Source organism: Gambusia affinis, linkage group LG18 (genome assembly GCF_019740435.1).
Source record: "Gambusia affinis linkage group LG18, SWU_Gaff_1.0, whole genome shotgun sequence".
Taxonomy (NCBI): Eukaryota; Metazoa; Chordata; class Actinopteri; order Cyprinodontiformes; family Poeciliidae; genus Gambusia; species Gambusia affinis.
This window is the reverse complement of record NC_057885.1, coordinates 18020140-18044849: the sequence shown is the minus strand read 5'-3', so window position 1 is coordinate 18044849 and position 24710 is coordinate 18020140. Positions and strand designations below refer to the sequence as shown.

The window sequence follows — 24710 nt, the reverse complement described above, 5'->3', positions numbered from 1 at the left end:
TGCAGACAGTGATTTTGATATGCGTGTGAAAATGTTAAATTTTTCGAGCGCTCTCAGTCCCGACAACCATCAGCGTTCGCCCACACACACAAACAGCAGCCCAGCCCAGCCCTGCATGATAACTGGAGGATTTCACAGCTTTAATTATCAGGTTGGGACGTCTCTCAGCACACACGCGTGTTTGGGTTTTTCACTTTTGGGAGAGACATGATGGGGAATTTTAATAAATGACCAAACAGTAGAATATGAGAACATCGAGCTCTGCACTCTTTGTTCTGCCACCACAGCTGAACAACAGAAACGTTGTTTGATTGGTTGTTTTAATAGGTTGTAGGGCCACAACTAATAATTATCACGGTAATCTGTTGATCATCATTATTAATTGGAAGCAATTTCAGTTAACCACTTAAGACTGTTTTACACAATGTTATAAATACATTCAAATTCAAATAATTTATTTTTAAAATAACAAAATAGAAATATTATTGCCTAAAACACAAAAACATAGCATTGCTATGATAGCACAGCTTGAGGCGTCTGCAGCTAAAAACAGAAAACTTAACATCAACATGTGAAACGCTCAGCCATTTCTGCTTGACTTGGCATCAACAGAGTGTAGAGCTGATCTATTGACTTTTTTAAGATTAATAATTGGATATAAAAAGGTGCTAATAGGAAATATTTTCTTACAAAGTCTTAACCAAGTGAAGCTAAACCCAATCCACTTGAGGATTTGTTGGTACAACATATTTACAGACAAAGATTTATTTATCTTAAATGGAAAATGTACATATTTTTGTTCAGATTTAACTTAGTTACTGCTGTGAGTGTGTTGTTTTTTCAGCAAATGGTCTTTTTAAAAAGTCTCTATTCTACAGTTAATGATTAATCAAATAATCAAATCATCACGATTAATCCGACAAATCCTTCAGCCCTAATAAGTTACAATGCAAACTGAGCCAGTCAGGGCTGTGACGAAGTCCTCCACCCCCACTTATAGGACCTTCTTGCTGCAAGGCAACAGCTCTACCCACTGCGCCACTGTGCAGCCCCAATTCAGGAAAAAACTCTGAAGTTAAAATCAAACTTTTTCTCAAGTTTCTGAGATTGTGAGAAATTACTTTTTTTTTTCTCAAAATTTTAAGGTCAAAGTCAGAATGGTGAGATTAAATAATACTAATACATTTTATTTATAAAGACAGAGCACTTATGGACTCGTGTTAAAATCTGGTGTGAAAAGGCGTGTTTTGAGAAATGACTTGAATGTGGAAAGGGCTGTATAGCCACTGATGTCATAATTAAAGTAAATTAATTAATTAAAGTTGGATTTCTGTGATCAAAGTTATAATTTTGAAACTGAAGTCCAAATTCTTAGATTAAAGTCTGAAAACTGAGATTAATATCTGAATTCTGAAATTGAAATCTGAATTCTGAGAAAGACAAAATTTTGATATTAATGTCTGAATTCTGAGATTAAAGTTGTTTTCTTACATTAAAGTCATATTCTCAAAATTAAAGTCTGAAATCTGAATTCTAATAGTCTGAACTCAGATTGAAGTTGTAATTCTTAGATTAAAGTCCTAATTCTGAGATTAAGTTTGAATTCTTGGATTGACGTCATAAAACTTACATTAAAGTTGTAATTCTGAGATTACAGTAATTTTTTATCTTCACCCTAATCCTCTTCCATGTTGACACGCTGAATAATCCTTGATTTCCAGTCGCCTTCACCTCACCAACTATCTACATTTTTTGTAAATTCCAACTTTCTACGTGAGACAATTTTATTGCGAATTCATGCAAACCTCTAAAAAATCACTACCGAGGCTGTTGGAGATGATTCTGACTTCTCAAAAGATCATTAAACACATTGATCATTGATCACATTGATCAGGCTCGTGCTGCTGCAGTTGGATGCTCCAGCTGTTATTAATCCGGTATTTATGAGCCTCTGTCTGCCGTCTGTAAATTAAACATTCATAAAGTTCATTTTTGCCGCAGCGTGAAAATCTCTCATTTTGATCCAGAAGACGTGCGCCGGACGGCGCCGTTCGTTGACGGAGTAAACCAGTCAGATATGCGTTTAATCAACTGAGAGTGAAAGATTAACACAAAAAAAAAAAAAAACAAAGGACAGAGTGACTAATGGGTTAGCAAAGTTAATGTGATTAACAATCTGGATATGAAATGAGCGGTTGATCCATTTAACGTTTGGGTTATTGTGAGTGCAGCAGATGGGAGAAATGCTGGCTGATTATTCAAGGCCTGCATTAACTAAATCAATTAGATAAGAGGGTTTTCCTTGTAAATTACATTGTTAAGAGTGGATTACAATAAAAACAGGCCCAGCTCTCAGTAGAGGTCCTAAAACTGAGGCCGACTGCAGTGTGATAGATCAGGCTGAGCAAGGACACTATTTAAGTTATTTACATGTTCTGTTATTTACAAACACAGTCCACAACTCATTAACTTGTAGAACAAACTTCAGCTCAATAATCGTTTTCTGTCTGAATGGAAGAATTTTGTCCCTCTCTTCCCGTTTTCAGACAGACAGCTTTGCATTTGACTTCAGAATATCTCGGAGTTATTGGTGGACTTAATGCTGGATTTCCACCAGCCCTGTTCAGTCCACTTTAAACAAACTGACTGGAAATCTGGCTCGTTTGGAGAGGTGATCAATTCCATTCAAGTTCATTTCATGGATCTGGTTCGCTTGACGTAATAAAGTGTTTCACTAGCTAAAAATTTAACAAACGTTGCAACTTTGGTTTCCAATGTTCCCAATGCCAACCGGACTATCATGTGAAAACACCTTTAGACAACATAGGAATGGCTTCTTATGCCTTCTTGGATTAATCGGCTGCAGGAATTGCTTCTCTGGGGACATTGCTGGTGTCTGACAGACTGACTGACACCAGATTGGCTCACAATGTGTCGCTTTTTGAGATCTTCTAGCTTACTTACTGACTTCAGGCAGCCGTCATGATCTGAAACATTTAAATGTGATGAAAAAGCAGAAGCAGAATAAATCTGTAGCTATGTAGAAAAGACTGATGATTCCAGACTTCTACTAGTTACAAAATTGAAGAGTAGAAGCGTGAAAGGTGTGGAAAATTGCTGCCGTCAGGGACATGATTTCCCCAGAAGCAACTTATTATCACATGTTTCCACTGTGAGCAGATAAAAGAGAGAGTTGCAGCTGTAAAGCTGCGTGTTGTATCCACTCTGAATGTGTTTGTCGCTGCACTAGGGCCGGATGTAAGAAAAAAAAGATCAGGGAGGGGGATTAAAGCAGCTTCTAATTATTCTCCATGTGCTTGATTTCTCTCTTTTTTTCCACTCTCTACTTCCTTTCATCCTCTTTCTCCCTGTGACAATCTTTCCCCTAAGCCCAGCGACAAGGGGATTTATTTTGGCCTTTTTGAAGCAACGCTGCTGTTATGCGGAGCCCAAGAGAGCGGACAGACAGTAAGGGAGGCTGGATGAGGAAAACATAAAATAAAGGACGGTGAATAAAATGAAAGAGGAGCGAACAGGAAGAGGAGGAGGAAGCGGAGCGATGGGAACAGATGGGGTGATGCCGATGGGAAAGAAATGGAGAAGAAGGCGAAAGAGTCTTAGTTCGCCCAGCTGAAACAAGCCGGGGGGGAGGATGGGGAGGGAGGGATGAAGGTTTGTCACGACTAAATTTTCACCCTCAGTGATTCGGGAATACACGAACAAGCATTTTAACCTAATTGGATGCCAACTTTTACCGCAGATGGAAGTTTTGTTTTTGTCTAGAGGAGCTGCTAACTTATTAGCCTCCAATAGCGCCGGTTCAGGTTGCCAGGTTTCTACCAGATCCTGCAAAAAGTGGCTGGGACACAATCCTATCATGATCAAATTTTTCACAACAGTGAATACTGATGTAATATAAAACAAATCACGATTTTTGTCAACAGCTAATGTTTTCTGGTGCTACTAAGTAAGATTTAAAGATTTAAAAAATATTTATATTTGTATATTTTCAAACTAAAATCTTCACGCGTTACATGAGAACCAAAAAAAATAATGAGTTTTGTTAATGAGATATACATTAACAAAAGAAATATACATACATGCTATACAAGAGATTATAAAATATAATCTCTTGTATAGCACATTTTAAATAAAGCTTGTTTTTAGAATAAGTGTTAAATAAGAAATGTAAAAAAGTATTTATGTTCTCGGTGCAAATTAAAGCAAATTTAAAGCAAATAAAATGAAAGACAAGTCATTTAAATTCTTTATGTTGTCAGTGCAATCTACAACAACTTTCAAAGGCAAAAAATCAATTAACTTTTGTTACAAAATAATAAGTTGGCTGCCTCTTTTCACTTGTTTATTAGGAATCCTCTACAATACGCACTCAAAGCAACTTAAATAAGTATAAATAATAAAATAAAACATCAGGAGGAATTGTAAGCTATGCCTGTAGTTCTGGTGTTATTATTATTTTCTATTATGAGATTAATTTTTCTCTTTTAAATAAAATAAAAGTTGGATTTTTATCCTTTATTCACCCTAAAATTATGCTGCTTTTCACGTGTTTTTAATATATTTTTTTCTTATGAGAATCAGTAAGAATCACGGCAGCTGCAGCGACAAACTAAAGTTGAACTTTAGAGAATAAATCCCAGAACACAGATCCAACATCCTCATATCTTGCTTCAGCTTCTCTCTCTTCACAGCCCATTAGCAGCTTTTTAACTTCATCTGGATGACATCCTCGCCTACACAAAATGTTTTCACAGAGGCGGAGATGCAACACTTTTTAAATGTGCCAACTTTGACTGCTGCTCCTGAAAACACGCAACAGTACGCTTTCTCTAATCCTAAAAGGTCAGGAGATGGGAAAGTTAGAGAAAAGTTGAATTAAGGGGAGAGTAAGAGGCTTATTGTCTTGAGGAAACAGTTTCACTTTGTTCAGCCACATGGCAAACGGAGGAACTGTTTCCAAATTAAACCGTGGGATTACAAACCCGATCGCTCTGGATTCAGCCCTGAGGATTCATCCGACTTCCTGTGACCGGCGCCGACATCCGTAGCATCCATTATTACATGTGAGGCGTCCAAGACTTCAATGTGTTTCAGGATATACAGGGTGGGCCATAAGCTTCCACACAGAGGAGAGTGTAAAATGTATATTTCTTTTATATTTCAGATACCCAAGAAGATGTGTTTGACAAAAGAGTAAATAGTCTGATTTATCTTGATGGCTGGATTGGGAAGCAGTCGCCTGGTTGCACAAAACTTTAACAGAAAACATGGAATGAGCATCACACACACGACACTGTGGCAAAACTTATTTACAGCTTTCAGAAAACTGGAAATGTTGCAGATCAACCTGGAAGTGGTCCAAGACGTGCAGCGATTACAGAGTCCCACAAAAATAAAAGCTAAATATAAAATATAAAATGTTAAATTTTTTTGATGTATGGAAACTTATGGTCCAGCCTGAATAATCATTTAAATTCCTGATATTATCAGATAATCTGCAGCAGATTTAGAAAGTTCAGTTTTTGTTTAGCATCTTTATGTCCCCTTTGTTTCATTTATTGCAGTTCATCACTCATATTCAGTTTGCTGTGGATAATCAAGCTACTGGCCAAAGGCGTATTTCTGAGAGAAATAAAAATGTGTCAGCAAGTTTCCCAAAGGCCAGAAATTTGATCCAGAGCTGAAACAATTAATCAGATTAATCAGTTATTGAAGTAATTGTCAACTAATTTAGTAATCGTGTCATCATTGGCTGGAGTATGCGGTCTAAAAACGCCATTTGCTAAACAATTATTAAATAATAAAATTATATATATTCAGAGCAGTAATAAGTCCAAGATTTTACATTTTAGATTTAAAACACATTTGTCTGGAAATATGTTTTAAAATTCAAGTTTTAGCTCCAGATGAACAAATATTTTATTTTATTTTGAGCAATATTTTTTCTTAAAAGTGGTAAACTGAAATATTTGTAGGATCTGCTATTTATTTATTTTTTTTATCCAATTCGTCATAATAATTGATAACTACTCCTATTAGACATGTCACGATGAGATATTTTTCTGGACGTTAAATCGTCCCAGAAGAAACGATGACATCGTTGTTTTGAGACAATTTTCAAGTTATATAATGCTAATGGCATTAGTATGGATGAACATGTTTCCTCAAAGATCAATAAGCTTTAAATTCTAATTAACATTTAACACTGGAGCTGGAAGACATTTTAATTATCCAAAATATATAAAACAGAAACAACAAATAAAATTAATTATGAAATTTCTGTAAACAAAAGTTGTCCTTCAAAAAACAAACAAAAAAAAGGTCTAGTTGAGACCAAAGCACCAGTTTTTGGCAGAAATAGAGAAAAACAATAAATCATGCAGATGAAATTACTGAGTTTGTTTTAATTTATTATGTGATTAATTGATATATTATTATTAACAATAATTGTTAGTTCAGGCTCTAATTTGATAAGGTGTCTAAAAGTTGCTGCCCACTGAGTTGCCGTTCCCGGCTGTTATAGATTCATTGCTCAACATTTCAAAGCAACTTATTTCTCCAACCCTTTGAGGCCAGGCGGGTTTCCCTCTCGACTCCGTTTCTCTTTGTTTCTCTCTCTTAAGTCTGGATCGCTCTCTGGAGAACGTGCAGCGCTTTGCAGCGCTCCTCTGACGTGCGTCAACAGCTGCATCGTCGGCCCAGCAGGGTGCATCACCATCGCCCTTAAATCTGCCTAATCATGCATCTCGTCAGCTTTCCAGCCTCTGGACAGCTCCGAACTCTGAGCCACAAACACACTCATTCCCTCTCAGACTCACATTCTTTATCTGAGTTCATCTCTTACATAATCTCTGAGGTTTAATCCACCAATCCCGACTCTTTCTCTTCAAATAAGCCACCTTGTTTTGCCACTTGCTAATTTTACTCAGCTAAATATCTCCAGGAATACCACTGATAAATGTAATTTCTTTATCATCCAGTAAAAATCGCTTTTGCTTGGTTGTCTTTTTGCTGTTCCTCCACCCACATCCTAACTTTATAACACCTGGAGCTTCAGTGACGATGATCATTCAGTCAAACTCGTCACGTTGAATGGAGTTTCAAGGCTGCAGTAAAGTGTTTCAGTGGACCCAAAATCTGCATAAGAGTTTAAATATTACAAAAAGTATGTAACATGTGTCAAACGCAAGGTCAAGGGGTCAAATCTGGCCCGCCGCAGCTTTCTATGTGGCCCTTTAGACTCCAATTACATCAATTAGTCCCTCCAGTTTCTCACAAATCTGCGAAATTCATTCAGCAGGTCCCCACATTGTTTCTTAAAATTGGCAGAAAACGTTGAGTTTAAGTGACCTCTGACTCACTTGATGTCAAGCTATAGTCCGTCATCAATGCAGCGATTGATAAAAAGTCACGTTTGGCATCATACATGAGCGAAATATCATATAAATTCCTTACAAATATTCCTAAATTAGCACCATAAAAAACAAAAATATTCACAAAGTCCTGGATGAAAAGATGCTTAGTCTTGCTTTATTTTTAGAACCTCTTATTGAATACTGAAACAAACAGCTATTTACTGATATTTTAACAGTTTAGTGGGATTTATCAATACATTCTGGCCCTTTAAGAAGAATCAGATTTTAGATTTGGCCCAAAATGAAGCTGAGTTTGACAAGATGAACTTACCTAAAGGTATAGCAGTAGAAGAAGCTGAATATTTTGGTATATGAATTGTTGAAATCTGTTAAGCATGAATAAGGCATATCAACATCTATAATCTGCCTGATCAACATCTTTAAAGATGAGAAACTGCAGAAAGATTCCCAAAACCGAACATCTGATCCCCAATTCAAAGTGATGAAGAAAAATCAACGAATAAAACATTCCTGCAGCGCTGAGAAGGACATAAATCCTGATCGATTCACCACTGTGGTTGTTTTTCTTCCTGACTGAGGACAGAGGGACAAACACACGAGAGTTAAACTATTAATATCACAATATGGTGGAGATGAAAACCCCAAAACACAGCGCAGAAGAGAAGAGAGGCGACTGAAAGGATAAATACCAGCTGAATCTGTATAAACAAGTCGAATGGAAATGTCATTTAACCCTGAGACATGAGCCCTCTGAGGCTGTGTGTGTGTGTGTGTGTGCGTGTGTGTGTGTGTGTGTGTGTGTGTGCGTGTGTGTGTGTGTGAGAGAGGCAGAGCAGTGAGGTGCAGCTGAGTTGATGTGAATTGACGGCCGCTGTCAGTGCTCTTACTGCTTTCAATAAGCAGGTCAAAGCTGGTGTGTGATTTGCTCTACAGTGGTTGTAAATATGTTCCTCGTCTGCCTTCATCTTCTGTTTCATCTGTTTACCATTTCACAAAATGAAGATTTTTTTTTATTGTTTCTCTATTCATATTCTGCCAAATAATGTTTTTATACAAAAATAAAAAGTAACAAGGTTTTAATCCACATTTAATTTCAGGGGTTCAGGTAATGATTCTTTTCATAATTGAGTATTTTAATCAGATAAAATAAATTTGCACATTCTGCAGATTTTTCATTGAAGCACTTCAGACTTTTTTATACAGTATTAGAAATATATACCATAGAAAATATGTGTATTTTTGTAAAGTTTTGGCTTAATTACCGTGTTGTTCTGACAGTTTATTTAAAACTGAAGCATTTTTTACCCTGAAATGAGTGAATCTTCATCAGCACAGACTGAACCTTTGCATAGCGTCTCATGAGACTAAATAATGTAATTATTGGATCGTATTTCAGTAGCAGTTGCTTCAAAAATTAAGCGAGTTATAGTTATGAGGAGTTGTATGTTGATGTATTCCTTGAGGAAGAGGCAAAAAACAGGATCAATGTTGTCTGAAAGCAGCAGCTTGGAGACATATTAGACCAGCACCCTCCCCAAAGATTTAAAAGTGCTCTTTAGTGAGCCGTCTTCAGCCTATAATTCACCACACTGATGATTGATCACTGTAATGTGAAATACTAAAATTTTGATGTTATTCGACTCGCTTTGGATCAGCATAATCCACCATGCTACTCTGGAGAAAGTTAAGAGCCCAATGCACTGAACCTCACTAAAAAAAACCCTGCTTATTCCACCAAATATTAATTTCTGAACTCTTCCTTGTTTAAAACATTAGTATTGTTGTTTCTAAATGAATACTGTGAAGTGCACAATTCAGAGGCTGAGATCTGTTCAAAAGTCAAGGAGCAAAATCAATCTTTAATTCATCTGCGCAGATGGAGAGCAAAAATACATGAACTGCTTCGGGAAAAATCAAAATCTGCCCTGCCAAACTCAGAGTTACACAGTTAGCTTGTACACCTCTATCAAAAGTGGAGGCAAACATTTCCAAAACAAAAGGGGACAAAGAACGAACATCTCGTTTCTGTTGAACAGGCGCTAGGGTGGAACGGTTCAACTCTGAAAGCTCGTCCACCACGTCAGCACAAGCTTACACTTCGATAACAACTCCAGATTTGATATCTCTTTTCTCCCTCTGCAGGCTTACTGTTATGTCTACGGGATGCGAATACTAAACACTTTGTCTCCTGTTCGGAGAAGGCCAAAGGAGGAACAGCAAGTTCCCCAGGCGACAGGCGATGTAATCGGCGGAGTGCGGCGGACACATGCACATCTTGTTCAATTAGTTTTCACACCCTCTGCAGCTGCACAGTTTCTACCAGAAAAACATCTTGACTGTCATGCATTAACACATGCTGTAAATACATAAAAGGAACAATGTGTGATGCAAATAAAACATTTTTCTCTTTAATGGAAAATCTCCTTTACAATACCAACTTGATTTCTTTGCATTATTTAAGGTCTTAAAGGACTGAATCTTTTTCGTTATTCTGACCGTTTCTCATTTTCTGCTCATAAATACTAAATTTTTGCTTGGAATCTCGGAGACATGTTGTCAGTATTTCATAGAATAAAATAACAATGTTCAACGTACTCAACATATACCTATAAAAAGTAAAATCAGAGAAACTGATCATTTTAAGAGGTCTCTTAATTTTTTCCAGAGCTGTAATTTCTCTCAACTTCTGTAACAAACTAGATACAGAGTGGCCGTGTTGAACAGAAGCAGCTAAAGGTCTCAGTTTTCCTGTTTTATTTGAGAAGGTTTAACTGTTAAACCATGATGTAGCTGTAAAAATTTTATTTTGGGGACACTTTCCGCCAAGTCATTCACACTTTTTCTCTCCATCTGAAGTTGATTGCGTCACTTCAAGCTAGCGCCGCATATTGGCAATTTGAAAGGAAGTTAAAATACTGAAACACAATTTGTGGTTCATTTGACTTAGATGCTACAAAAACAACAAGCCGCTCCTGCATTTCATTATTGTTCTGCGCTGTGAAAAGATGCTTAACTGAGTAGATTTGGACCATGCAGATGAGAAAGGGACGTATCAGTTTCTGTTAAATCTTGCAGGCTAAGATGTTAGAGAAGCATTGACATCACAGAGTAGGAAGGAGAGACGTGAATAGAGCATTGGAGTGACAGGTTGCTGTCGGTGCAGGAAGACCCTGGAAGATGGATGAGGACGGGGTGAGCGACCCACAGACAACTAACCACGCTTATTTGTACTTGGTGTTTCTGAGAAAAGCGGGTCAGCAGTTTGAGTCCAGTGTGTTTGAATGTATTTGAGATTTTGTCAAAAAGGAAGTGAGGCTGTTTCTCTGTGACTGAGGATTTATTTACCCTGACTTGACCCGACATCTTAAAACGTTGTTTCTTTTACCAGATGAATGAAAAGCCGCTCAGGAAACATTTTGCCGTTTTATTTCTGCTTTCCCCAATGTAAAACCAACCGCGGTCTGCACGCAGACACGTCTGTCTGTAATGACCTGCGTGCAAAGACAGATACATTTGAAGGCCGTTGTTTTCACCAGACTCTGCGGGGAATATTGAAAAATCAATTTTAACGGTGCGGGAAGACATCAAGTCAAAGGAACCACATGAAAAGTCGACCTCAAACTAAAATCTACCTGAGCAGTGGAGCACGAGTTTCTGTTTCCCTTCTTTCTCTCTACAAGACAAATCCTCCATGTTTGATGTTCTTAGGCAAATATTAGAGTAGTAGAGCTTTTATTTTGGCGAGCTGATTATTTAGGAACACCATCAGACTCTGACAAAAACTGAAAATGATCCAAAAACAGACTTCCTGGTACTTTGACAGGAAATGTTTGAACAGAGCTTCTGATTTTATGAAATTAATTTTTTATTTTTGGATTATCTCTAGTTTAGTGAAACGCCTTTGAAACATAAAAACATGTAATCCATCACATCCCTCCCTGTGTCTGTGAACACTGATTCACATATTCTCAACTGGATTTAATCTGGACTTTGACTAGACTATTCTCACAGTTAATCTAAACCATGTTATTGGATAAACTATAGATTAATACGACGATGAATCGCGTGCTTTAAATGCTAAATCAACCTTTCTTTAGTTTGATTGTTTGTAGCAATAAAAAAAACATTTTACATCAACATGTGTAAATCTCTGCTTTCTGCTTGACTTATCAATACAGAGTAGAATTGATCTGTTGATTATTTACTGGAGTAAGCAGTTAATAATTGGACAGCAACATGAGCTTTATAAGAGATTTGTCTTTTTCTCTTGCTTTTACAGAATTTGAAACAGGTGAAGCTGAAACTATGACAATTGAGAAGTTTTGGGTACAACAGAAAGTTTTTACATATAGTTTAAAAAATATATTTTTTATTAATCTTAACTGGAAAATTTTTATTTTTTGTTCAGTTTTGACTTAATTACTGCTCTGAGTTTGTTGCTCGGTCAGATAATGGTCATTTTTTGAGTCGGTAATTAATTCACTACTTAATTAGTTGACAAAACAAAAGTAACATCCTATAGGAAAACAAATTACATCTTAAAACTGATAAATGTTTGATTGGTTTATCTCTCCATCCTTTAAGGATTGTTGAGGTAAAATTAAAAACATCCTTATGTTTTGCTTTGTTTATGGTAAAACAAAACAAAAACGTTTCAACAATTTTCCTTCCTGAATATGAATTCAGCATAATTTTGGCCATTTATTGGGGCATCATACATAAAAACCCTTACAGTCTTCTTCGGGTTAAACTGCAGAAACAATGTTTTTATTGTCTCTTTTTGTCTGAGGCAAAAAATAAAAGAGGATTAATATTTTTTATCTGTGCTTTCCAGGACCTCAGGCTCAACCAATCTACTGAAGGCTCAACGGTTCTTATTTGTAGGTCCATTACAGCTGCAGGCCACGACTTTAATAGAGTTTACATCACGTCTAAAGAATCTCTCTAATTTTCTCCCATGTAATGACCCGCTTTTTGTTGCTTTTTCATTTTATGGGCTTGAATCCACCTTAAATCACCTCCCAACTATTCCCCTAAAAGACGGTGGCTGTAGAGCAGAGCGTCGTCACTTCAGTAATATGTTGTTAGACACGTTTTTCTGTAATAAAATCAAAGCTTTTCTCTCTGTCGTCCTGCAGGTTTTGGACCTCACTCGATTCTGAGCTGACCCTAACTGAGTGATTAAACGTCGGGCCGGATGCTTCAGTAACAATGACTGCTGTGGCCATGCCTGTCCCTACATCTGCCATCGTCTCCCTGCGCTCCTGCTCCTCCTCACTGCTCTTCCTCCTCGTCTTCCTCACTGTGCTGACTTCATGCCCGGCTCCGGCCCTGGCAGAGTCTTCAGGGAACTGTACGGCCAGCGGAGACCCCTGTCAGGAAGGTGGGCCACTGATATCTTTTATGTGAACTGCAGTTCAGTTGAAAAAGTGAAAGAGTGACACAACCTTGTAATGTTTAAGCCGTTCCTATTACTCAAAAATTCACATTTCGTACATTTTAATGCTTCCATTTGGGTCTCAACTGCTTTGAAGATCAGCCCAAATAAAAACAACAAAAAAAACAAACACTCAGCTGTTTTTTCTAGCAACAAGTCAATGAGTGGTTTCAAAAACCTTCCAAATGTAAGTCACAAATCAGCAGGAAATGCACGGTTACCTAGCAACCCCAGCGGAATTCCGGCCGTTACCTAGCAACCCCAGCTGAGCTCCAACACGTTTGGTCAACTGGTTTTACCGCTTTACGCACTGTACAATGGCTGCTGGTAAAGACAAACTGTGTTCATGTTTGTGTTTCAGGAGTGGTACTTCCTGTGTGGAACCCCCAGAACCCGTCAGTGGGAGACAAAGTGGCACGGGCAATTGTTTACTTTGTGGCACTTATTTACATGTTCCTGGGGATGAGCATCATAGCGGACCGGTTCATGTCGTCCATAGAGGTACGTCACTCATTAAACACTCATGTATCCACTAGAGATTGATCCAAAAATATTGGTAAACTTGGCATCAGCACCTAATTGATACTAACATGCCAAGATCATTACTTTTGTTTCAGTTTTTGTCTAAATGTTATTTTATTTTTGCAGCGTTGTTTCTCAACAGTTCCTCAAAAAAGATTTTGCTTTGATTTGCTCTCAAATTCAAATTTTTTCATTTAAGAAAGACTCACACAAATTTGTTTTACTTTTCTATTTTTCTGTTTATCATGTTAACATGTTCTGAAAGTATTTTGTAGACAGCAATAAACTTTGTCCAAATTCCATCCTAGGATTTAACAAAACATTTTTGTAGGAAAAAACAAGGGGTGTACTGATTGCAGGTTTCTAGCCGATCACCGAATACCGATCATTAAAAAACCTAAATCTACTGATTCCAATTTTGGTCAGAAATATCTTTTTCATCTGAAATGTTGCTAAACAGCAAGAATGTCACTGAGTCAGTGACAGTGGAGTGACTGTTAACTGGAAACATGCAGACATGACCTGGTGGCTATTTTTTAGACCTTAAAGTAGATAAAATCAGGACATACGATCAGCTTCACATATAAATAAGTATTGGCCAGTCACCGATCTCCCAAATTTAAGAAAATCGGCACCGATAAAATGGTGTACCTCTTAAAAAAAGACAAACGCCAGAAGTTTGACGTTATATCAAACCTAAGTAAAAATAACAAGTATTGGTATTGGTATCAATATCAGTAATACTGGCTTTGTACTTACTTCGCATCAGATCAATACCAAAATATGCTGTATCTCACACTTCTAGCATCCACAGTACCTTATAAAAAAGGAATAAACTTAAACAAACACTTATTGCTGCCTTTTCTCTTCTCTGCAGGTCATAACTTCGCAAGAGAAGGAGATCACAATAAAAAAGCCAAACGGTGAAACCACAACGGCTACGGTTCGGATCTGGAACGAAACCGTTTCTAACCTCACGCTCATGGCTTTGGGCTCAAGCGCTCCTGAGATTCTGCTGTCAGTTATTGAGGTAAGTCCAGGACGAGACTGGCAGCTGCCCAGCAGACCAGACCTTATGAAACCCAGAGCAATAATCCAATTTTCTGACCTCCGACCTGCAGGTGTGCGGTCACGGCTTTGAGGCCGGGTCTCTGGGTCCCAGCACCATCGTGGGCAGCGCCGCCTTCAACATGTTTGTGATCATCGCCCTCTGCGTGTACGTTGTTCCCGATGGAGAAACGAGGAAGATCAAACACCTTCGGGTGTTCTTCGTCACGGCAGCATGGAGCTTGTTCGCCTACATCTGGCTCTACATGATTCTGAGCGTGATTTCTCCTGGAGAGGTGGAGGTGAGGAAGGGTAAAAAGGAGGGCGGTCAACGTTATGCTGATTTAATATCGCATTATTTTAATGTGTAAAAATTAATCGATCAATCGATCTACATGCATTTTAAATGGTTGAAGTGTGGCAGAAGGAGGCACCATTCAGGCAACTGCGTGCATATTTATATGTCATGCTTACAAAGTTAGGCATCGTGATTAATCGTGATTAATCACAGCACTAGAATGTGATTAATCGATTGACAGCATTTGTAAAAAAATTAATTGCCCCCTCGTCTTTTCTCTTCTGCAGGTATGGGAGGCTGTGCTCACCTTCCTCTGCTTTCCCCTCTGCGTCGTCCAAGCCTGGGTGGCCGACCGGCGCCTTCTCTTCTACAAGTATGTCAGCAAGCGTTACCGTGCCGACAAGAACCGCGGCATCATCATTGAGACAGAGGGAGATGGAGGGATTGGCGGCATGGACGGAGGAGGCGGAGGAGCGTTGGGTCCGGGTGGATTCACAAAGATGGATATGCTGGAACTAGATGGACAGATCGCGCTGAACTGCCACAGCGGGATGGACGGAGGGATGATGGAGGGGGGAAAGAATGAGGATGATGAGGCCAGGAGGGACATGGCGAGGACACTGAAGGAGCTGAAGCAGAGACACCCAGACAAGGACATGGAGCAGCTGATCGAGATGGCTAATTATCAGGTACAATCTTATTTTTTAGACCAGGGGTCTCAGACTCGCGGCCCGCGGGCCAACTGCGGCCCTCGGGACGATAGTTTGTGGCCCCCACCTTAATATGAAAGTTTAATGTTAGTGTGGCCCGCGAGCAGTGATGTCAGTAACGCGTTAATTTGTAATGCGTTACTGACGTCGGACCACTTTTTTCTGTAACGAGTAATCTAACGCGTTGCTATTTCAAATCCAGTAGTCAGACTACAGTTACTTATCAAAATCATTTTTGCGTTACTATCTTCTTTTGTTATTTAATCGTATTTCCTCTACTCGTCTTGTCGAGTGACCGACGTCTCTATGCGACGGAAATGTTAAAAATGGGGGGAGATGCGCATTTTGTTGGTGGAAAAACTGGAACTATTTTGAGATTCTGCCGCCAAGTCCGATTATTATAAGCGGCTTTGGGCTTCATTTTTTAAAGTCGCTTGCCGATTTAATGAGTGGCGGGTTGCGCTTTTTGGGCTCGTTTTTGAACGTGAAGTTGCTCATTTGGGCTTGGAAATAAGCAGAGACTCATAATAAATCCCAGAATTTGTCCGTCATTAAGGTAGTTTTAGTCAGTCTCTCCTGTTCATCATTTCTCAGATGATCCGTCCCGCTGTGTCTTTGTTAATGTCAAGTTAATATATTACCTCTGAATGACGTCGAGCTTCGCGTTGCGCTCCAGAAAACTACAAATATCGAGACTAATTTAAACAGCGCAATAAACGTGAAAACAGCCACGAATGAACGTGTCCGTAGTTTCCAATAATTATAATGGCAACTTAATTCTAATTATTAATACTAAGATAAGTGTCACAAATCTGTGCAGCCATCTGAGCTGTGAGCTGCAGGAGGAGCTCTGTGCGCAGTGACACCAAATGCAGGGCCGTAACACAGAACCTGGAGGCTGGGGGAGGGGATGGGGGGGCTTTAAAATCCTTCTTAGAGTTTTCCAGACAACAGTGGACCACACAAACTACTCACGTTTTTTATTTTTCTACAATCTCCTCTTCAGTTCAACCTTATCAGTGGAGACACATTGTTGATGTTACCATTATAAAATAGCTTACAAAAAAGTATTGGCAAAGCTCAATGTGATTTTCACAGGAGGCAGAGTGTTGTCAGCACCTGCTGAAAGTAACTAAAAAGTTACTTTTAGTGTAACTTAGTTACTTTCCAAATCAAGTAGTCAGTAATCTAACTAAGTTACTTTTTCAAGGAGTAATCAGTAGTCCGATTAAAGTTACTTTTTCAAAGTAACTATACCAACACTGCCTGCGAGTTTGATATGATTGGCACTTTTCAGTGTTGTGTGCGGAGCTGAACTAACTTACCAATCACAGTGCTTCAAATGGAGCTCATTGACCCGCAGTGCCTCTCTGAACTCAAAGCCAAGTTCAGGGAGGTGAGTGGAAAAGCAGACAAGCTTGGGCAATTTTTGAGAGAATTGCCACCCAGCTTCCCTGAGCTTTGCCGAATGTTCAAGCGAACCATGTGTCTTTTTGGGAGCACATACTTGTGCGAAAAGCTCTTCTCTACCTTGAACTTTAATAAGTCCAAGTACAGGTCCAGACTTACTGACGAGCATCTTCAAGCTCTACTTAGGGTCTCAACTGCGTCCTCCCTTAAGCCAAATGTGGCTCGGCTATGCGAGAGGAAGCGCTGCCAGACCTCTCGCTGTATGAAGTAGGCAGAAGAAACAGTTTATAAACTGTTATATTCATAACAGTTTATGTTCAATGTTCCATTCATGTTCAGAAAGTTAAAGGTTAAAGAACTGTTAATACAGCCATTTGAATCTGAATTATAATAATTACATTTATCTAGTCTTCTATAGCTGCTGTGTTATTATATTTTATTTATTTATTACTGATTAATTTTTTTTTCTTATGAATTGTTAATTTTTTATTTTTTCATCTTATTTTGTGTTTAAAAAATAAAAATAAAGACATTTGATAACATTGGAATGTTTTTGTAAGAGCTTTTCTTGTGGAAAACCCGATGCGGCCCAGCCTCACCCAGACTCTACCTCCATCGGCCCCCAGGGAAATTGAGTTTGAGACCCCTGTTTTAGACAGACTTGTCCATTTATGTTTCATAGCTTGATTGTCAAGTAGCTGCTAACCTGAATTTTGAAAAGCTGCTAGCAGGACTCTTGAAAAGTTGATAGCTTAAGTCTTGAGAACCTGCTAGCTTAAGTCTTGAGAACCTGCTAGCTTAAGTCTTGAGAACCTGCTAGCTTAAGTCTTGAGAACCTGCTAGCTTAAGTCTTGAGAACCTGCTAGCTTAAGTCTTGAGAACCTGCTAGCTTAAGTCTTGAAAAGCTGCTAGCAGGACTCTTGAAAAGTTGATAGCTTAAGTCTTGAGAACCTGCTAGCTTAAGTCTTGAGAACCTGCTAGCTTAAGTCTTGAGAACCTGCTAGCTTAAGTCTTGAGAACCTGCTAGCTTAAGTCTTGAGAACCTGCTAGCTCGACTCTTGAAAAGCTGCTAGCTTGACTCTTGAAAAGCTCCTAGCTCAACTTTTGAGAAGCTGCTAATTTGCCTCTTTATTAGGTGCTAGCTTAACTCTGATCAAAAAAGAAGAAAGCGTCCAATAACTTATATCATTTGAAATGATACCTTGCTGTGTCTCACAGAGTTTTAAATTGACTTTTTGAAATAAGGCTCCAGGACAAGCTGCTTAAGGAGACACTATGAGAGACTGTTTATAGTACTTATGTCACAGATTGCTATTGTAAAAACACCTACTATTGGCCTCCTTCTAAACAGCTGCAGATTGATTCAGGATTCAGCTGCACCGCATTGCCTAAACCTACTTTAATTACATTGTTCCCAGCCAACAGAGAGTCAATTTAATGTAATGATATTCGCTTCTAGGATAGCCAATTTGTCCATTTTCAATTTGGGAGGTCGTTAAGGTTACTATTCAACCATGCAGTTTTATTGAAATCAATGCCACTGGATTGATAAGCATCATTAGCTTTAAATTTCAGAGTTAAACGTCTGGTGCTTCATGAAGGAGGTAAAAGTCAAGCCGACTAAAGAGTTTTGAAAATGTATTTACACTCATAAAGATTTCTCCTGTATTGGTCTACAGCCACACACAAAATGTTTCACAGCATCTAAGAGAAAAAAAACATTAAACAGACAGAAACAAGTGGTTTTAGTTTGATGGTCTGGCGGTAATTTATGGAGGCATGAATTTTTCTCTCTGCCAGAAAATCCAGTAGGGAAATGTTTCCGTTTGTGACCTTAAGCTTAAGTGCATTTGGACCGAATGCGTTGCAAAGAACCTCAGCAAATCTGCTTCTGAATGGCTAAAAAATATATTTTTGGAGTGGTCTAATTAAAGTTCTGACCTCTTAAAAACTGTTTATGCTAAACTCTGTCTAATTTAGACTAATTCTGTAATAAAAAATGGGCCAAAATTCATCCACTGATGTTAAATACTTACTCAGATTTATTGCAAATACTTATTAGGCTCATAGGTGATTAGTTTTTCCTTTTGGGAAATTTTCATTTGGATATTTTCTTCCATTTATCTATTTTATTCAATTACTGCTGTCAAAACCTCAAACCAGCATTTTCTCACTCTACCCTAATTCCTTCGGGACTATTCAAATTTCTTTTAAGACAAAAACAGAAATATTTTTATGGAATTTGTTTTTAATTCATATTTTATTAGCTTATTTAACTGAGTCAAATTTTCCCAACTGCTTGTTTTTGTTTCTTTATCAAAACGGGTTTCTTATAAATGAGATCATGTACCTATAAATGAATGTCAAATAAAAATAAAAATTAAAAAGTAATTTATCTCAGCTCATCTTTGTCTTAAATTTTTTAAATAAATTTGACGATCTACTTTAAACATATACACGAATGAATATTTTCAACTTAGTCATTTTATGTTAAAATAACTTTTGGTCATTATTTTTAGAAGGGTGATGTAATCTGGACAAAAAAAATTAAACTTTTTGTGTATTTTCTTTTTTTAACATAAAAAGTTAATTGGAGAAAGACTGCCCTTTTTAGTCACACTTATTGATTATTTTTATGTTTAGTCATGATGGATCATTTGTGTTTATGACAAATAAAAAAATTTAAATACTTAAAAAAAAATTGCCATGGAAGTAAATAGTTTCTCTCTTCTACTCATAAACAATAAAATTCTGTTTAATCTTAACAGAACATATCCAGTTATCTACAGTTATCCGTTTGGTTATTGATTGTGTTTCTGATCAGGTTCTGATGCAGCAGCAGAAGAGCCGAGCGTTTTATCGCATCCAGGCCACCAGGATGATGATCGGAGCCGGAAACATCCTGAAGAAGCACGCCGCCGACCAGGCTCGCAAGGTGATCGTCTGAGACCTTTAACCTCTCACCTTCGGCCGTTAGGCAGCCTTTCACTGGTGTGTGTTTTTTATTTTACTCTTCAGGTGGTGAGCAGCAACGAGACCCAGACTCAGGAGGACGACCCTCACACTGTCAGGATGGAGTTTGAGCCGTCTTTGTACCAGTGCTTCGAAAACTGCGGCTCCCTGAATCTGACTGTAGCCAGACATGGAGGAGACCCTGGAGTCACTGTCAAAGTGAGTTTCTATTAGAACAAATTAATCCCAGTCCGCTGGGATTAAAATGTTTGTGGGGGCGGAGGCTAACAGACGTGGTGAGAAATAAAAGCAGGCACCTGGGGGAGCGATCACTCACATCTCCAGCACTTTTGGCTTCATCTGATCTCTCCCATGAAGTGTTTTCACCTCGAGGAGACGTGAAAATCTTGTTTTCTTTTCTAATTGGATGCTGTTGCGAGGCTCAGATGATAAAGGAGATATGAGGGAAGCCGGAAGAACGTTTTCCTCTTTTGTTTTCAGTTTCCAAAACCTCGTCCTTTAGCAAAGGCTGATTGATCTCAGCCCTGGAAAACAGGCGTCGTCTGTGGTGTTTGATATTTTCTTCTTGCATATAAATGTTGCTGTTTTCAAACTTCATTCAAAAATACTTAGGAAAATTAAATGTGGTTACTCTCATCATCCAAGTATCTTCAAACAGATTTTGTTGTTGGAAGGATTTCCAGCAGCAGTCAGTCTTGTAATTAATCTGAAGAGGCCTCTGACTGAAGCCTGTTGCTACAAGGTGTCAGCACATCCCTAAAAAGTCTTAGATTAATTTAAATTAAGACCTTGAAATGACTTAAATTCATTAGAAAGTAATGGAAATTGTCCTTAAATAATAGCAGGTCTTAATTTTTGTAGTAGCAGAAGTATTTAACCTTGTATATTCTATTTATGTTTGTCATGGGACTTTTCTGTCAGGCAAACGTTACAGACATTTTGCAGACATCTTTGTTGCGTTCTGTAAGGTGGTTGAAGCTATTGCTAATTAGCTGCTTAGATACCATTCTCTAGCTAGCTAGCTTTTTTTATAGTCCGTCATGGGTAAATTCAAATTTATCACCAGATTTCTGGACGACGTTCGTCTTTGCCACTGGCTCACTTCTGTTGCTAACCCATACGATGCTACATTCATCCTGTGCAAAAAAGCTAGCTTAAATTTTTGTTTGTACATTTCTGTTGTGATACAGTTCTTAAACTCAATTCATGACGGTCTTAAAAAGGATTTATAAAGTCTTAAATTTGAGTTTGTGAAACCTGCAGAACCCCTCTGTTGTATCACAATGTCATGACTGTCCTGAGATGTTAGCAGCTCAAATATCCAAACAGTAGAGACAAAACTCCACAGTGAAATGTCCTGGCAAGGTGCTAATTCACCTCATTTGCTTTTGCTGCTTCTTTTTAAACCTCTTACTTTGTTCTGTTCAGCTGAGATGCTGGACCTTGGATCTGGTAATGATGTCAAACCCTGTTTTACAACGATCCAGGAGTTGGTGTTCCAATATGGCGGCGCCCAAGTAGCCATTGTTCGTAGAACTGCTAACGAACATCGTGTTAAGATTTATTTTAAATTTGTTCAGTTTAGAGTTACAGGTGATACAATTTGTAGATGAACTCTTACAGGTGGGTTTAATAAAATTAACATGTTTCCACCACGAATCACTGCTGTTGATGCGAGGAGCGGCCATATTGGATCTGAAAATCAGCATTTGAAAAACTGATTGACTTTTCAAGTGGGAAGTGCAACTTTGGGGGATTTTTCTGACGCAGAAATCAGAATACCAGAGTTCAATTTGTCTGGACGTATAGTTAGAAAGCCAGAGAGACGTTGGAGTAGGGGATAACATCCCATACTCCATTCTGATCAATGGTTTGAACTTCCTCCTTCTCTCTCTGCTCATGAGGCTGATTAAACCTTTTTGGAGATGACAAATCCAGTTTTCATAAAACGAGCTGATAATATTGCCTCCAAATACATACTAATGGGTTTTCTAACTTCTTGTTGTCGATCAGTGATGCTAATCATTCAACAGCGACTGAGAGCGTCGGATGATGATTATAAGAAATAGTAGAGATACATTTGACAAAAATCAGAATTGTTTTTGTGTTGCAACTGCATTTGCAGTGTTTATGTCTACCAAAAAAATTACAAAAAGGATTAATCTCTTACATTTCCATTGAAAATCTATGAAACCAGCAGCCTGCATGTCTGGAAAATTTTAAATATTACTGAGCCTCGGGACAGGACCAGAAATATCTGAATGAGTGTTTTTGAAAATAAATTGAGCTCACAGTCTCTCTAAGAGCATACACATTTCATGAAGGGCTAAAAATAGAGATAAATTACAGCAGTCACACCACCAACACTCACTTCAGCTTTTCCTGCAAGCAGTAACCGTCTTTCAGGGTCGCTTTGCTTGTTGTTTCCTGTTTTAAAGTTTGCTTACAAATGAATGTGAAGGTCAGGCTCCTATGAACGAAACAGACTATAGAGAATATTTTATTGTGCTACCTTCAAATAATTAATTATTTAGTTGTATCTGACCACAAGGCTTGGTTTAATGAGGCTGTTTCTCTCCTTCCTGTTTAATCTGCCCTCTTCATATATCTGTTATCGTTTATCTCATCCCTCTTTCTCTGCGTTCTGCCCCAGGTGGATTATCGCACAGAGGACGGCACGGCCAACGCGGGCTCGGATTATGAGTTTGCTGAAGGAACGCTGCTGTTTAAGCCTGGAGAGACCCTGAAAGGTAATGATCGGAGTGACATAAGCATTCATGACATGTTTTCAAAAGCGGTGTCTCTGAGACTTCTGCTCAGTCATCTGCAGCCCTGCAGGCCAACTGCACGTTCTGTTCACAAACTGGTCCAGTTTATGTCCAACTGTATGAAATTAAATCTGTTTGCATCACATTCAATCTCAAATCAATCCAGTTCCTTTCAATAAAATCCAAGTTAGATTCATTTCCAGTTGGAAAAAACATCAATCTCTCAACCAGAGCAAACAAACATGTGGCGACAGTGGAGAGAAACCATTCCTTCAAAAAAAATAAAAACTAGAGGTAATCTAGCAAATATTCTGTTTTTCCATTTAATGAAAGAAATCCAGTTAATCAGAGCAGCACTGGACCAGGTGTACTCTCTATTGAAGAGAAAGACAGCATAGTGAACCGGTCCGAACAATTACATCCAGAAACCACGAAAAGAAACAAACACCAAATCTGTAGCAGCCGTGGTTACATCAGCGGCTTATCCAATGAGGAGACAGAAAAGCTTCAGACCAGGTGAACTTTTTACTGGAAAGAAGAAATAAAAACTGAGCACCAAAGTTTTTCCTGTCCAGGTAAGAGACGCAGCTAAGCTCAGAAGCATGGAGCGAGGTCCACTTTCCATAAAAAGAAACAGCATGCAAGTGAATCAAGAGTTTTATCGGCGGCTTTGAGGCAGCCAACACAGACCATCTGGGTCGGGAGGATTTTCTACCAGATCTGGTGCCTGACGACTGTTTGTTTTTTCCAGAGATTACTGTTGGCGTCATCGACGACGACATCTTTGAGGAGGACGAGTATTTCTACGTTCACCTCAGTAACCCCCGCGTGGTCGGCTGCCCCGAGATCGGCGCCGCCCCGCTGGACGCCAGCGCCGCCCCGAAAGCCGTGCTGGGAGAAAACCACACGGCCACAGTAACCATCTACGACGACGACCACGCCGGTGAGACGAATCTTTAATAAACAAAGGCTCTACAGGTTTATAATCAATGTTTTCAATCACACTAAAAGCTCCCAGAAAAAAAAAAAAAAAGACCAATGTACCCTTTCAACTGACGCCGTTGGTCAAATTATTGCCATTTCTATTTGAGTTGTGTTGAAATTCTGCTACAAAGATCAACAAGAATCCACTTTTAATAAGCTTTTTCACATCAGTGATCAACAAATAACGTCTTTCCATATTTACATGCTGTCGATGTGTCCAATACTCAACAAAATAGAAAAGCACATATTTTCTTTCATATTCTTGATTTCAACCAGCAATTTCTCTAAAGCTTCACAAACTTTCAGCCATCAGATTGGTGCAAAGTGCTGTTCGACCCATTTGTCGTGTTTCAGGAACCTCTTCAGAAAGACGATCACGTTCAGCATTGACTTGCTATTTTAGTGTTGAACAGATTCGCTGACAGACTAACGCCTTTTAGCACAACTTAAACACAACGACAGTCTTTTCTAATGTCCCATCAGATCGTTTTTTAACCCTCGTCGGCCGAAAGGTGTCGCTGATGAAACTTTTTTACAAGACAAATTTGCAGTACCGTGATTCTGCCACACTTTGCGCTATCCGATAAATTCAAACAGTTTCTGCAAGGGGAGACGTTGTGCTTTCCAAGCAATATGGGGTTATTACCGTAATTTTACTCCCGCCATTGCAAGAAGCATGTTTTACTTCAGTTTAATCTGATGAAACTCTTTTTAATACACGGTAAACTGCGAAAAATAACTTGCTAGATATTTGAAGTTCCAGTTGTTATGAAGAAATGGGCAAATATATTTGCTTATTTCAATATATTACTTTGTACCATTGAAATAAGCAAAAGTATCCAGATGGAGATTTGAAACTTAGGTTAAGCAGTTTTGTTGTTTATTGACGCTGCTTGTGCGTCAGATTTCATAAATGAATTATGGAAACATGCATAAAACATTCTCCATAAATCAGAACAGTACATCTAAATCATGAATTAACAACCTTGATGTCTTTGTTTCATTTGGATGGTTTATAATTAAAACCATCTTATAGAGATTTTTACTTCCCCCAAATTCACAATTTACTTTGTACAGGTAGAGTTTTTGTAGTCATTTAACTTTTTCCTGCAAATGCATGAAGTATTCAAATACAAATGTTCCAGCTGGACAAAATGCGATTAA

At 38.5% G+C, this 24710-nt stretch overlaps 1 protein-coding gene across 2 annotated transcripts in view; it reads left to right on the top strand.

Annotated features, from left to right (window-relative positions):
• The window catches only part of slc8a4b (solute carrier family 8 member 4b), a 129098-nt gene that overhangs the window by 54375 nt on the left and 50013 nt on the right, over positions 1–24710 (top strand). For both annotated transcript variants that reach the window (XM_044098386.1, XM_044098385.1), the window contains exons 2-10: positions 12536–12780; positions 13196–13335; positions 14234–14386; positions 14478–14705; positions 14989–15390; positions 19646–19756; positions 19840–19992; positions 22448–22544; positions 23314–23505. In XM_044098386.1, coding sequence (XP_043954321.1) covers positions 12609–12780; positions 13196–13335; positions 14234–14386; positions 14478–14705; positions 14989–15390; positions 19646–19756; positions 19840–19992; positions 22448–22544; positions 23314–23505 — 1648 coding nt within the window. In that variant the 5' untranslated portion in view covers positions 12536–12608. The remainder of the gene's footprint in view (positions 1–12535; positions 12781–13195; positions 13336–14233; positions 14387–14477; positions 14706–14988; positions 15391–19645; positions 19757–19839; positions 19993–22447; positions 22545–23313; positions 23506–24710) is intronic.